Source organism: Pelobates fuscus, chromosome 4 (assembly GCF_036172605.1).
Source record: "Pelobates fuscus isolate aPelFus1 chromosome 4, aPelFus1.pri, whole genome shotgun sequence".
Classification (NCBI taxonomy): domain Eukaryota; kingdom Metazoa; phylum Chordata; class Amphibia; order Anura; family Pelobatidae; genus Pelobates; species Pelobates fuscus.
Window position 1 is genome coordinate 111,082,863 of NC_086320.1, and position 13,018 is coordinate 111,095,880.

Genomic DNA, 13,018 nt, shown 5'->3' on the forward strand with positions numbered 1-13,018 from the left:
TGCCACGCATGCGCATTCAGATCTGCATGGGGAGGAGAGGTCACCAGCGCCGAGGGAGCCCGGTGCTGGAGAAAGGTAAGTGGGAGGGGAGCCCTGAGGGTGGGGGGGGGGACACCTAATGACCCTATAGTGCCAGGAAAACGAGTTTGTTTTCCTGGCACTATAGTGGTCTTTTAGGTTTTTCATATATCAAACCAGCTACAAAATCATTAAAGAAACAGCCCATACGCCCAAAGCACTTCAGCTTGCTAAAGTTATATGAATGATCCAAACAATAGAACCACTACAGCAAACTGCAGTGGTTGTGGTGGCAGGAATGCCCTGGCACACTCCAGAGAAAGTAGTCAAACTAATTACTAATGGTTTGAATTCTAACTTGTGGTCCATCATTCGCCTGCTCCTATGAGAGCAGAAGATCCTGCTAGTATCACTATAGTGTTCCTAGAAAGGGACCACTAAAGTCACCTAGACCACTATATCTCAATAAAGTAGTCTGTGTGTAGTAGTCATGTAGTTTCTACAAAATGCAAAGTTTTACATTGCAAGGTTAAATACACCTATAGTGGCGGTCTTCCAGGCAGCTACTAAAGGCACTGCCTCTACAACGTCAGAGTAAAACTTGGTCGTGTGACCAAATGCAGCTCATTGGATAGCAAAGAATTCAATATTTTTCTATGAGAAGCACTTGGATGCCGAGCAGCACTCACCACTCATGCACATCAGTCCCTGATGTTCTTCGATGAGGAGCGTTGGATAGATTGGGAGCAACGCCTGCGGGATGATGTTGTGCGAGTCCAGGAACTAGCAGCACCAAGGGAGTCCCTGCTCTGGAGGCATGTATAAAGCTTTTTAAAGTAATTTCTATTGCAGTTGGCAGAGGCCCTCGGCACTAACTTAAGAATAGGGCAATAAAGCATTAGGAATACAGGTTTGTATACTTAATGCTAAAGTGTTCCTTTAAACAACCCCTAAAGGCTCGCAAATCACTTCAGCTCAATGAAGTGGTCTGGGTGCAGTGTTACTTTAGTATTTTTCCCTGCAATCTAAAAACACTGTTATTTAGTGGATTTGGCAGTGTTGATTGCTCGGTTAAAACCATCTTGAATGGCTGTCTTCCTGACAGTAACTAGAGGTGCTTCCACACTTATAACAGAATTCAACTCTTATGTACATTCAACGCCCTCAAATGCAAGTCACACAGAAGCCCTGGATTTAATGTTTTCCTATGAGACGCATTTGACTGGTCATGCTCACAGAGTGCAGCGCATGTGCATATCCTCCCCAATACTTCTCTATAAGAAGCATTGGATTGGCCAATCATCGAAGGAATCAACACCTGCCACGTGACATTGATGGAGGAAGAGATAGCAGCAGCACCAAGCAAGACTCAGCAATGGAAAAAGGGTAATTTTAAACCTTTTCTCCTTTTTACATATCAAAAGGAGGGGCCCTGAATCTAATTAGGGACAAGGAGACTATAGCGATAGGAATCCATGTTTAGATTCCTAATGCGGTAAATGTTCCTTTAAACTTGATTTCAGGCAACACGGCCCAGACCCTGGTTTAAGTGCTACACTCAAAAAAGCATTATTGCAGTATGCAGGGTTACTTGCAGAACCCACATGGACATTTTGTGCCCTCCAGTAATCACTACAGTATAATTAAATAGATTTCTATACCTTGACTCATATGCTGGAGGTTGGACAGCGAACAGTTGGGTAGAGCTTTCCACAGATACAGAACCTCGATGGCAGCCAGGATGCACAGCTCTTTGGTTGGAGTTTGTTTTCTAAATTTGTCACCCTGTGAAGATTTAACAAATAAATCAGAATCAGAAAACAAAGCAAAATTATCTTCAGATGGTGCTGAACATCCCAGTACAAAGCAGAATATTGTGTAATATATAATGGCATGTGTATTAATTATACATTAACCAATCATACAGAGGTTACAACCCACACATCTTCTCCCCTCAGCCTGCAAGATAATCCAATTAACAGTAAAGTTTTCATACAGAGTTTTCCCTGATTTCTAGATGTACCCCAAATACATAACCTACACCCCTAATAGCCCTGATCTGGGTGAGCAACATACTCAAAAATCACCCAGATCGGACCAGGGGTTCAGGAATTTTATGGAGGTGTTTGTTTGACTTGTTTGACCGACCGCACACGAGGCAGTAGTCGAAAGTAGTTCCATATATTCTGGCCTTGCTGTCGGTCTGTGTTCGTGGGGTAAAAATCACGAAAATACTGTACAGATTGGACTTGGCTTAGATTCGTATAAATCCCTTGGTTCGTGGGCATCTTTTTACCGAACGCCGGGCCGTTCGTATGTTTATTCACGAATGGGTGGAAGTCTGGAGGTCTCTGCAGTGTTCGCGTGGTCGAGTGCCCGATTTGAGTTCCAGACACTCGACGACCAAACACCGCTGGGCTTGTTCGTTAGTTTGTTCGTATGTCGAACTGAGATATTCCACTGGGTATCCATTACGTTTCTACCGAACAACCAGACGAATGCTTCATACAATACAATGTATCCAAAGGAATAAACGATAGGGAAATAACGTTGCAACCATAATAGTTAGAGACAACAAAATACAATCCGCTACAGCATGTACGCATGAAATGCCACTGTGTAATAAGAAACCAGATCTTAGTGACATATAAACACGATTTTTATATTTCTTTTTATTAGCATATTATCAGTGCAGACGGGAAGCCGTCTGATCAAATGGCAATAAAAAAATAAGTTTATAATTAGATCCCGTAAAAGTCTAGTTAAAGGAATACTGTTGTTATATGTTTCCATTAGATACAACACTTACATTATTAAATAGATCTTTAGCATGCAGTTATATATATATATATATATATATATATATATATAAAATACCCTTGTGTTTCAAACCGAAGGACTCATGTCCATGCTTGTTATCATTTACTGACCAGTCGGTAATCACCAACATAGCTGTCTCTAGCATTTACAATCGTTGTCTATTCCACACTACAAACGTAACTTTCAATGGCTAGTAATTGGCGACTGCCAAAACATTTTAACACCTCCTACAAAGATTAACAAGAGACACTACATGCGAATGAACAACCAATTTACACGCTGGATAGTAAACATTCCCACCTGTTGCTATCTGACTAATATTTGACTCAGAAAGGTGTAATGAGGAAAACAAAAGTTAGTAACTGCAAATTCTAAACACATCTCAAATAAAATAAATATATATATATACAGTTTCAATAAATACTTGTGAATACGCTAAGCTTGCTCAGTAAGTCCCAAGTGACATGAGAGAACTGTTATGATGCCCCACTTGAGTTGCTATGACAATTACATGGAAACACATTTTTTTCCATTTTGGGAAATGGTAAATTCTAACTGGTGTCCGGTATTATTAGTGGCGATGTGAAAAAATGTGCAGAAGTTGAAAACATGAGTAGAACATAGAAACATATTCGGATTTTAGTAGTCTTTACTTTTTTCTGACAAGCACTGAAACACATCCAGAGTAATGCTTATCGGGGAAAAATAACCACATCGGAGATTGTCTCATACAGAGTTGTGATTGGTGCACGCTGGTGCTTCCTGATGGTTAATTACATTAATCACAGCTCTGCATCAGAGGGTGATTGTCTGCTTCTCTGCTTCATTTGCCTTATAACACTGAAAAGCTGAATGTGCACAGGTCACCGACAAATGATCCCAGCTCAAGAGATGCAGCTTATAAAAAGGCGGAAAACGTGTGTATAATCTGACTTCAAACAGTGTTAAATTAGTGTTGGGGAGGAGTCTGCTTCTGGGCATCTATTTCCTAATGAACACTAAAAAGGTCAATTTTAAAAGTGATTTGTGCCATGTTATTATAAACTATAGTGAACTTGTCACGTAAAAAGCTAATCGCGCAGGACAAATATCCAAGTGTTTCCTTAAGTGGAGCTCATTCTGTGCAATAAAGCATAGTATATGGTAGGCTGGATACCCATTACCAGGATAATAACAAGACATGTGAGCTGTTGTGTAGAAATGAAAGTTGGGATCGGTTTCTAGAAGGCCTGTATGGCTCCATAGTGACATATATAGCGCTGCTTTGAATGAAGAATGTATATTGTATCTACCAAAGATTGGAAGTGTTCTATGCCCCGGGCTTAAAATTTCAATTCCAACACTACTAGCCAGGCTTTAAACGTTACTAAAAGCCTGGAGGGCACATGGCACCATCAACAGGGTTGAATTTCTACTCGCCTTTCACAAGAAGAAATTTTGAGCCCTGCTTTGCTCATGTCGTAAGGACACCAAGCCCTTTTGAAGATTCTGATTTGTAGGAATGATGAAAACAAATAGATCCTAGCAACTTTTCGAGAACAAACAGCAGCCAGCAAGAAAGGATTATTGGCAATATGTTTTACTGACTAGGAGTGTGTGATGTGTAGTAAGAAATGATCAGGAGAATATTGATGAGCAAGTCTGTTACAATGTACCTAAAATGCTATGCTCCAGTCAGCTGAATCCACAGCATGAGAAAAATGATAGTGTAAACCATGGACAAAAAGTCTAGGAAACACTGGTGAGATACAGATCTCAGTTGTCTGTTAAAATTAATAATCTTTAATTAGGTATACAAAATCATGAACAAAAAAGTGAGATAATGAAAAAAGAAATATAAATTAATAGAAAAACACACCCAAAAGGTGAGAGAGGAGATATTAAAGAGGCTCAGGGAGCTATTGGAAAGGTATAAGCATCGGTAAGTATCTGTATGAGTATATACCTTGCTACCAGGAAATATAAATGGGAGAGATCAGTGTCTACTAGTGTTAGCAGCTGGTGTATGAACAGACTCTTAAACCTTAAACCGGGTTGGAGTAGAGTATACTTGTATGTCACACTGGCTAATATATGCAGAACAAAGCCTCAAGCCGTGCAGTCACTTGGAAGTATAGAGACATTTAAGCTTTGGAGAACGGCTACACTAGAGGGTATTGCAACAAACAGTGTTACATATAAACTCATATTGACTCAAATTAAGTTGCTAAGTGCCAGTAGGATAGTCTCCCAATAGAGGGCGGACAGCATTGACAATATAGAGCTGGTCCTACAGAGACACTCAGACACTGACAAGTAGTGCAAAAAAAGAGACCTCCGGTTAAGGAATAACAGTTTGAGAATTAGGAGACCAGAAGGTCCCACTGTTAGTTCTACCAGAAGATACTGCTTTAATCTAGCCCCAGTGCTGTATACACTGACTGGTCAAAATAGGACTAGTATTTCAGCATGTCACACTCGGTCTGTTCTAGTAGTTATTCATCAGCTAATCGTAGTCATAGTACTGCTCCCTTATTCCCTCCAAATTTCTCCATACAGGCCCCAGCTCCTCTTACCCTAATGAAACACCCCAAACAGTGTAAAATAAAAAATAATAACGTGGCGTGATTATAAAATCATTATCTGCCTGTCTGCCTAACGCGTTTCGGCGCTGTAAAAAGCGCCTTTCTCAAAGGCTGTCATTGAGCAAATGCTCGTGTGTACTTTTTAAGTACGAATCGCGGCCGACATTCAGCCAATCAGCAATGTATGTGGGCGGAGCTACATTTGTGTCCGCCCACCGTTCATGATATGTGCGTGAGCCGTCAATCATAAAGGCTCAGGCCAATCAGACCGGGTGGAGGGCGGATCTAAGTGCCGATATTGAGCCACATGTATGCAGTGCTAACAGTGGCATCGGCTTAAATGCCTTATAAGTATAACAGCGGAATGAAGATTTTCTACCAGAGGGGAATAACAGATCCAATTATTACAATGTTTTGCAAGGTTCAAAAGTCCTATGTATGTCCATTTAGGACGAACTTGGAAATAAACGCTTGCATATTTATAAATGATGTATTCCCATACATGAGTAATATCGAGGTCTTACTGTAATACGTGTATCTAGTCCCTTATTGAGAGGGGACTATGATACTATAGTATTGCTAGCAAAGTACACTGGTTGCTGATTGGTTGTCCTTAAGTTTGGCCGCTAGTATGGAGGTTCATAATTATGACCTGATGAAGATATGATATATACATTTAGTATGTACAATAACAAACAACAAGTATAAAATCAAGTGAAGGATTTGTAACAGTAGAATGAAATTCCATTACTGAATGAAAGGGGTGAAGGTAAAACCTTCATTGAGGCCATTTGGGGACATGGTATTTAGTGTCTGAATCCAAAAACATTCTCTCCTTTTCAGGATTAGATCAAGGTCTCCCCCTCTTTTGCCCACATTGACTTTTTCTACCCCTGCAAATTTGAAGCATCTAGAAGTATCACTATGGTGTGTTCTAGCATGTCTTGCTACAGGAGTATCTCTGTCAGATGAAACCGAATGGACATGTTCCATCATACGCCTCTTGAAGGGACGTATTGTTTTCCCCACATATTTTTTACCACATTTACATGTGAGGAGATAGACCAGTCCCGTTGAATTGCAATTAAAGAATTGTTTGATTGGAGTTTTATGTATACCGGAGGAATCGGTTATGGACTTGGAATCTCTATCTATGTAGCAACAGGCTACACAGCGTCCACACTGGTAGGTGCCATAGACATTGAGCCAATTTTTCTTATGTTCATTGTGTTTTGAAAGGTGGCTTGGTACTAACATGTCCTTGAGGTTTCTGCCCCTTTTTGCTGTTATGGAGACGCGTGATGGAATCACATCTTTGAGATGTCTGTCTTGTGTGAGTAATGGCGAGAATCTTGCCAGAATTTTCTTGGATACATCCCAGCCTGCGTCAAAGTTCGCCACACAGCGGATTACTTTAGGGGGCGAGGGTTTAGGACTGTTGTCAAGCAACACCTCGCGGTCACTTAAGAGTGCTCGCTGATATGCCTGTTTCAGGCATCTATTCGGGTAGCCTTTGGCTTTGAATCTAGCTTTTAGTGATGCCGCCTTTTCTATGAAGTCTTCCTCAGAGGAACAATTCCTTTTGAGTCGTAGGTATTGTCCCACTGGGACATTCAATAAAAAGCTCCTTCGTACCTGTCCATATGACCATAATATCGTCTATATAACGTTTCCAAAGGTGGACGCAGTCCATATATTGTTTCATACATTCGGAATAGACGATATGTTTTTCCCACCAACCAAGGTGCAGGTTCGCATAGGAGGGGGCACAAGATGTCCCCATCGCAGTCCCCTGCACCTGGTGGTAAAATTTGTTATTAAAAATAAAAAAATTATGGGTCAAAATGAACTTAAGAAGGTCAAGAACAAATGGGGTATGTCGTGAATGGTTGGGGCCCCTAGTTTCGAGAAATGAGCCTATATGTTGTATTCCTCCCAGATGGGATATTGAGGAATACAGTGCCTCCACATCGAGGCTACATAGAATGGCTCCCTGTGGTACTTCAGTTGACGCAATACATCTTAGGGTATCTTTTGTGTCTCTAAGATAGGACGGTAGTTTCTCCACATACGGCCGAAGGATTTTATCAACATATCTGCTGCCTATGCATGTTAGGTTATTCGTACCTGACACAATTGGTCTGGCTGTCAGTGGTTCATATCCCTTATGTACTTTAGGGAGACAGTAGAATGTTGATATTACAGGATTTTTAACATAAATGCTAGCATGTTCTTCCTTGGTAAGTACTCCGTCGTCAAATGCTCTGTCGAGTAGAATTTTAAACTCAGACAGAAATTTAGTGGTAGGATTAGACGGCAGAACCTTGTATGTGCTTTCATCATTAAGAATCCTTTCGGCCAGCTGAATGTAGTGGGGTCTATTGAGAATAACAATGTTAACCCCCTTGTCTGCAGGTTTAATAATGAATTTATTGAATTTGTGGGGGTTCTGAATGAAAATGATCTCAATTTACGTTTGACCATGGAAATTGGGATTTCCTCATTGAACTTTCTTGATTGTACATTCACTATCACGGACGACTTCAGGATAAAAACCTCTCTATACCGCAAACCTACATCAACCAATAACATGCTCAATTGGCAGAGCTATCATCCTAACCCTCTGAAGAGGGGCATCCCAGTGGGACAATACCTACGACTCAAAAGGAATTGTTCCTCTGAGGAAGACTTCATAGAAAAGGCGGCATCACTAAAAGCTAGATTCAAAGCCAAAGGCTACCCGAATAGATGCCTGAAACAGGCATATCAGCGAGCACTCTTAAGTGACCGCGAGGTGTTGCTTGACAACAGTCCTAAACCCTCGCCCCCTAAAATAATCCGCTGTGTGGCGAACTTTGACGCAGGCTGGGATGTATCCAAGAAAATTCTGGCAAGATTCTGGCCATTGCTCACACAAGACAGACATCTCAAAGATGTGATTCCATCACGCGTCTCCATAACAGCAAAAAGGGGCAGAAACCTCAAGGACATGTTAGTACCAAGCCACCTTTCAAAACACAATGAACATAAGAAAAATTGGCTCAATGTCTATGGCACCTACCAGTGTGGACGCTGTGTAGCCTGTTGCTACATAGATAGAGATTCCAAGTCCATAACCGATTCCTCCGGTATACATAAAACTCCAATCAAACAATTCTTTAATTGCAATTCAACGGGACTGGTCTATCTCCTCACATGTAAATGTGGTAAAAAATATGTGGGGAAAACAATACGTCCCTTCAAGAGGCGTATGATGGAACAGGTCCATTCGGTTTCATCTGACAGAGATACTCCTGTAGCAAGACATGCTAGAACACACCATAGTGATACTTCTAGATGCTTCAAATTTGCAGGGGTAGAAAAAGTCAATGTGGGCAAAAGAGGGGGAGACCTTGATCTAATCCTGAAAAGGAGAGAATGTTTTTGGATTCAGACACTAAATACCATGTCCCCAAATGGCCTCAATGAAGGTTTTACCTTCACCCCTTTCATTCAGTAATGGAATTTCATTCTACTGTTACAAATCCTTCACTTGATTTTATACTTGTTGTTTGTTATTGTACATACTAAATGTATATATCATATCTTCATCAGGTCATAATTATGAACCTCCATACTAGCGGCCAAACTTAAGGACAACCAATCAGCAACCAGTGTACTTTGCTAGCAATACTATAGTATCATAGTCCCCTCTCAATAAGGGACTAGATACACGTATTACAGTAAGACCTCGATATTACTCATGTATGGGAATACATCATTATAAATATGCAAGCGTTTATTTCCAAGTTCGTCCTAAATGGACATACATAGGACTTTTGAACCTTGCAAAACATTGTAATAATTGGATCTGTTATTCCCCTCTGGTAGAAAATCTTCATTCCGCTGTTATACTTATAAGGCATTTAAGCCGATGCCACTGTTAGCACTGCATACATGTGGCTCAATATCGGCACTTAGATCCGCCCTCCACCCGGTCTGATTGGCCTGAGCCTTTATGATTGACGGCTCACGCACATATCATGAACGGTGGGCGGACACAAATGTAGCTCCGCCCACATACATTGCTGATTGGCTGAATCTCGGCCGCGATTCGTACTTAACAAGTACACACGAGCATTTGCTCAATGACAGCCTTTGAGAAAGGCGCTTTTTACAGCGCCGAAACGCGTTAGGCAGACAGGCAGATAATGATTTTATAATCACGCCACGTTATTATTTTTTATTTTACACTGTTTGGGGTGTTTCATTAGGGTAAGAGGAGCTGGGGCCTGTATGGAGAAATTTGGAGGGAATAAGGGAGAAGTACTATGACTACGATTAGCTGATGAATAACTACTAGAACAGACCGAGTGTGACATGCTGAAATACTAGTCCTATTTTGACCAGTCAGTGTATACAGCACTGGGGCTAGATTAAAGCAGTATCTTCTGGTAGAACTAACAGTGGGACCTTCTGGTCTCCTAATTCTCAAACTGTTATTCCTTAACCGGAGGTCTCTTTTTTTGCACTACTTGTCAGTGTCTGAGTGTCTCTGTAGGACCAGCTCTATATTGTCAATGCTGTCCGCCCTCTATTGGGAGACTATCCTACTGGCACTTAGCAACTTAATTTGAGTCAATATGAGTTTATATGTAACACTGTTTGTTGCAATACCCTCTAGTGTAGCCGTTCTCCAAAGCTTAAATGTCTCTATACTTCCAAGTGACTGCACGGCTTGAGGCTTTGTTCTGCATATATTAGCCAGTGTGACATACAAGTATACTCTACTCCAACCCGGTTTAAGGTTTAAGAGTCTGTTCATACACCAGCTGCTAACACTAGTAGACACTGATCTCTCCCATTTATATTTCCTGGTAGCAAGGTATATACTCATACAGATACTTACCGATGCTTATACCTTTCCAATAGCTCCCTGAGCCTCTTTAATATCTCCTCTCTCACCTTTTGGGTGTGTTTTTCTATTAATTTATATTTCTTTTTTCATTATCTCACTTTTTTGTTCATGATTTTGTATACCTAATTAAAGATTATTAATTTTAACAGACAACTGAGATCTGTATCTCACCAGTGTTTCCTAGACTTTTTGTCCATGGTTTACACTATCATTTTTCTCTTTTTGTATATAGTACAAGGGTTATCCCCTATTGAGATACGATCTGGACACACTAAATTTATCCCCGCAAGGGGGTTATTTTCTTTTCTTGAATCCACAGCATTATTCAAAGACAAACACAGGCAATTTTTTGTGAACAGTTACACGTAACATAAAGGGAGTAAAGTAGGAAAAAGAGATCCAATACATATACATAGACATTAATATAGAATTTACTCATTGAAAACATACAAACCTTTTTGACAGAGAACTGTTCAATCTGGTTATTTTTCCGTTTGAAAAGTTTCTGTACTTCTTTAAACACTTCTTGTGCCCCATCAACGTCTCCCGTGGCTCCCTGGCATACTGGAAATGGCACACAATGAGGCAAATACAAAATACATCTAGCATTTACATGTTGTATGCCAATGCAAATTTACTCAACCATTCAGTGGTACATAGCAGGAACGTTTTTCACCGGCATTCATCAGAAATGGGAACACTAAGCATTCCCAGCATGGATTACGTTATATCTCCAGTCTGTATGGAAGGCACAGTTAAACGTACGGCATATCACTGCCTGCTACTCAACTTTGACACATTAACAGAGGATTAAAAAAAACAAACAAACAAAAAAAATAAAGAAATGTAAATACTAATGTATTGCACATTAGGTCAGTGATTGAAAAGCCTACAAATATATACTTTCAATAATAAATATTCAGATAATTACAGAAAATGCTTACTTGCAGTCAGATATGCATAATAGCACTGTGACCATCTCGATTCATTTTTGAGTCTCTCGAAAGATCGAAAGGCATCCTTAAAATTCATTTCAATCATGCTACACCAGCCTAGAAAAAGGAAAAAAAAGTTAATTGTACAGTTCTGTTTTAGAACTGTAAGTGGCACTGTTGCCCTTTGGATTTTGTCAGAGAATGAGTAATATATTTTTTTTTTAATGCAGCGGAAATTATAATCTAAAGACATTAATATGAAATACATTTTAAAGAAAAAAATGCAATACCAAACTAGAATGTTAATATAAAAAAACAACAAACATAATAAAAACACCAGCTGTGCAATGCATACGTCCCATATATTAGTGTAGAATAGAATGTAGAAAGAGTGTTTTGTTTTGTTCTATGCGCTCTGCTTTTTCTTCGTGGTTCTTTAATATTATCATTAATATTTATAAAGCGCCAACAGATTCTACAGCGCTGTACAATGGGTGATTATGTTTGCTCTACCATTTACTAAAGTGAGATTTCATAGTGACTTTCAAATTCAAGGCCAGAGTTGCCGAACTGAAAGCACAGCTAGCTTTTTCTAGTTTGGCTGCCTTAGATTTGAAATTCAGTTGGAATTTACCTTCAATTGTCACTCTAGCGAAAAACCCATGGCAGCTGCCTTCCGCAGGAAGAGGGCATTTGTCAAAACTGCACATTGTTGAATTTTATTATTTCTGGGAATCAGCTGCTCTGGGTCTGATTGAAATAGAGGTCAGGCACTTAGTATCGATTAAATTGTACTTTATGTAGAGAACCTGTTTTTCTCCTACTTCTAAACCCATCGCTATTGGTTTTATGGGAAGTAGTGCGCGGGGTTAACACAGCTGTGCTTCATTCTGCTCTAAGTAAAATACATTCATTTGCATAACTGGGCAGTAAATTGATATAGAAATCAAATACTTTGGTGAAATAATCCACTATAATATGAACTGAGATAGTTAGTCAGCTGGTTACTTATGGCTCGATGTAGATTATGTTTTACTGTGTAATGATAACTTGGAGAGCTTTCCCTCCAATGAGGGACTAGGAACAAACCAGAAAGAAACTGCATTTGCACACAATGTACCATCTCATGCTGGCAAGAATACAACATAATGCATATTCTAGAATTTGTCAAGCAGCCTGTAATAGAAAGGTCAACTATATAACTCCAAGTGTTTGCCTATAGACCACAAACAAAATCTGCAAGACCTGGGACTACGTGATCATTTATATATTACTAGCTAATGTTCTGCAGTCCCTCTGTCAACAAAAGAAAAATATTCCAAAAGTATAAATCATGTATTAAAAAAAAAAAAAAGATGTTAAGCGCTAAGTGAATAAACCCCTTATATGCCAAGCAGGTTTCACTATGGACAAATGGTGAAGGAAGTCCATATAATATTGTATGACAATTACTGATGTAAATTAAACAGCATAATAGGTGAAAAAAACACGCATGGGGGGGGGGGGGGGGGGGGTGGAAGAGACAATGCCTGCGGCAAAATCCTCCTTCAGGTGATGTACCTTTAACCCCTTAAGGACCAAACTTCTGGAATAAAAGGGAATCATGACATGTCACACATGTCATGTGTCCTTAAGGGGTTAAATATAGAAAGAAAAATACATAGCGTGATACCGTAAAATATATATTGGTATATTTTAACAGATTGTTAATAAACCAATATATATTTTACGGTATCACGCTATGTATTTTTCTTTCTATATTTAAAGGTACATCACCTGAAGGA

The 13,018-nt window shown here is 39.8% G+C and overlaps 1 protein-coding gene across 2 annotated transcripts in view; it reads right to left on the reverse strand.

Annotated features, from left to right (window-relative positions):
- TTC39C (tetratricopeptide repeat domain 39C) overlaps window positions 1-13,018 on the reverse strand; it is a 125,582-nt gene that overhangs the window by 10,201 nt on the left and 102,363 nt on the right. For both annotated transcript variants that reach the window (XM_063451471.1, XM_063451470.1), the window contains 3 exons: window positions 11,244-11,351; window positions 10,754-10,863; window positions 1,680-1,803 (listed from right to left, as the gene is read on the reverse strand). In XM_063451471.1, the coding sequence (XP_063307541.1) occupies window positions 1,680-1,803; window positions 10,754-10,863; window positions 11,244-11,351 (342 nt within the window). The remainder of the gene's footprint in view (window positions 1-1,679; window positions 1,804-10,753; window positions 10,864-11,243; window positions 11,352-13,018) is intronic.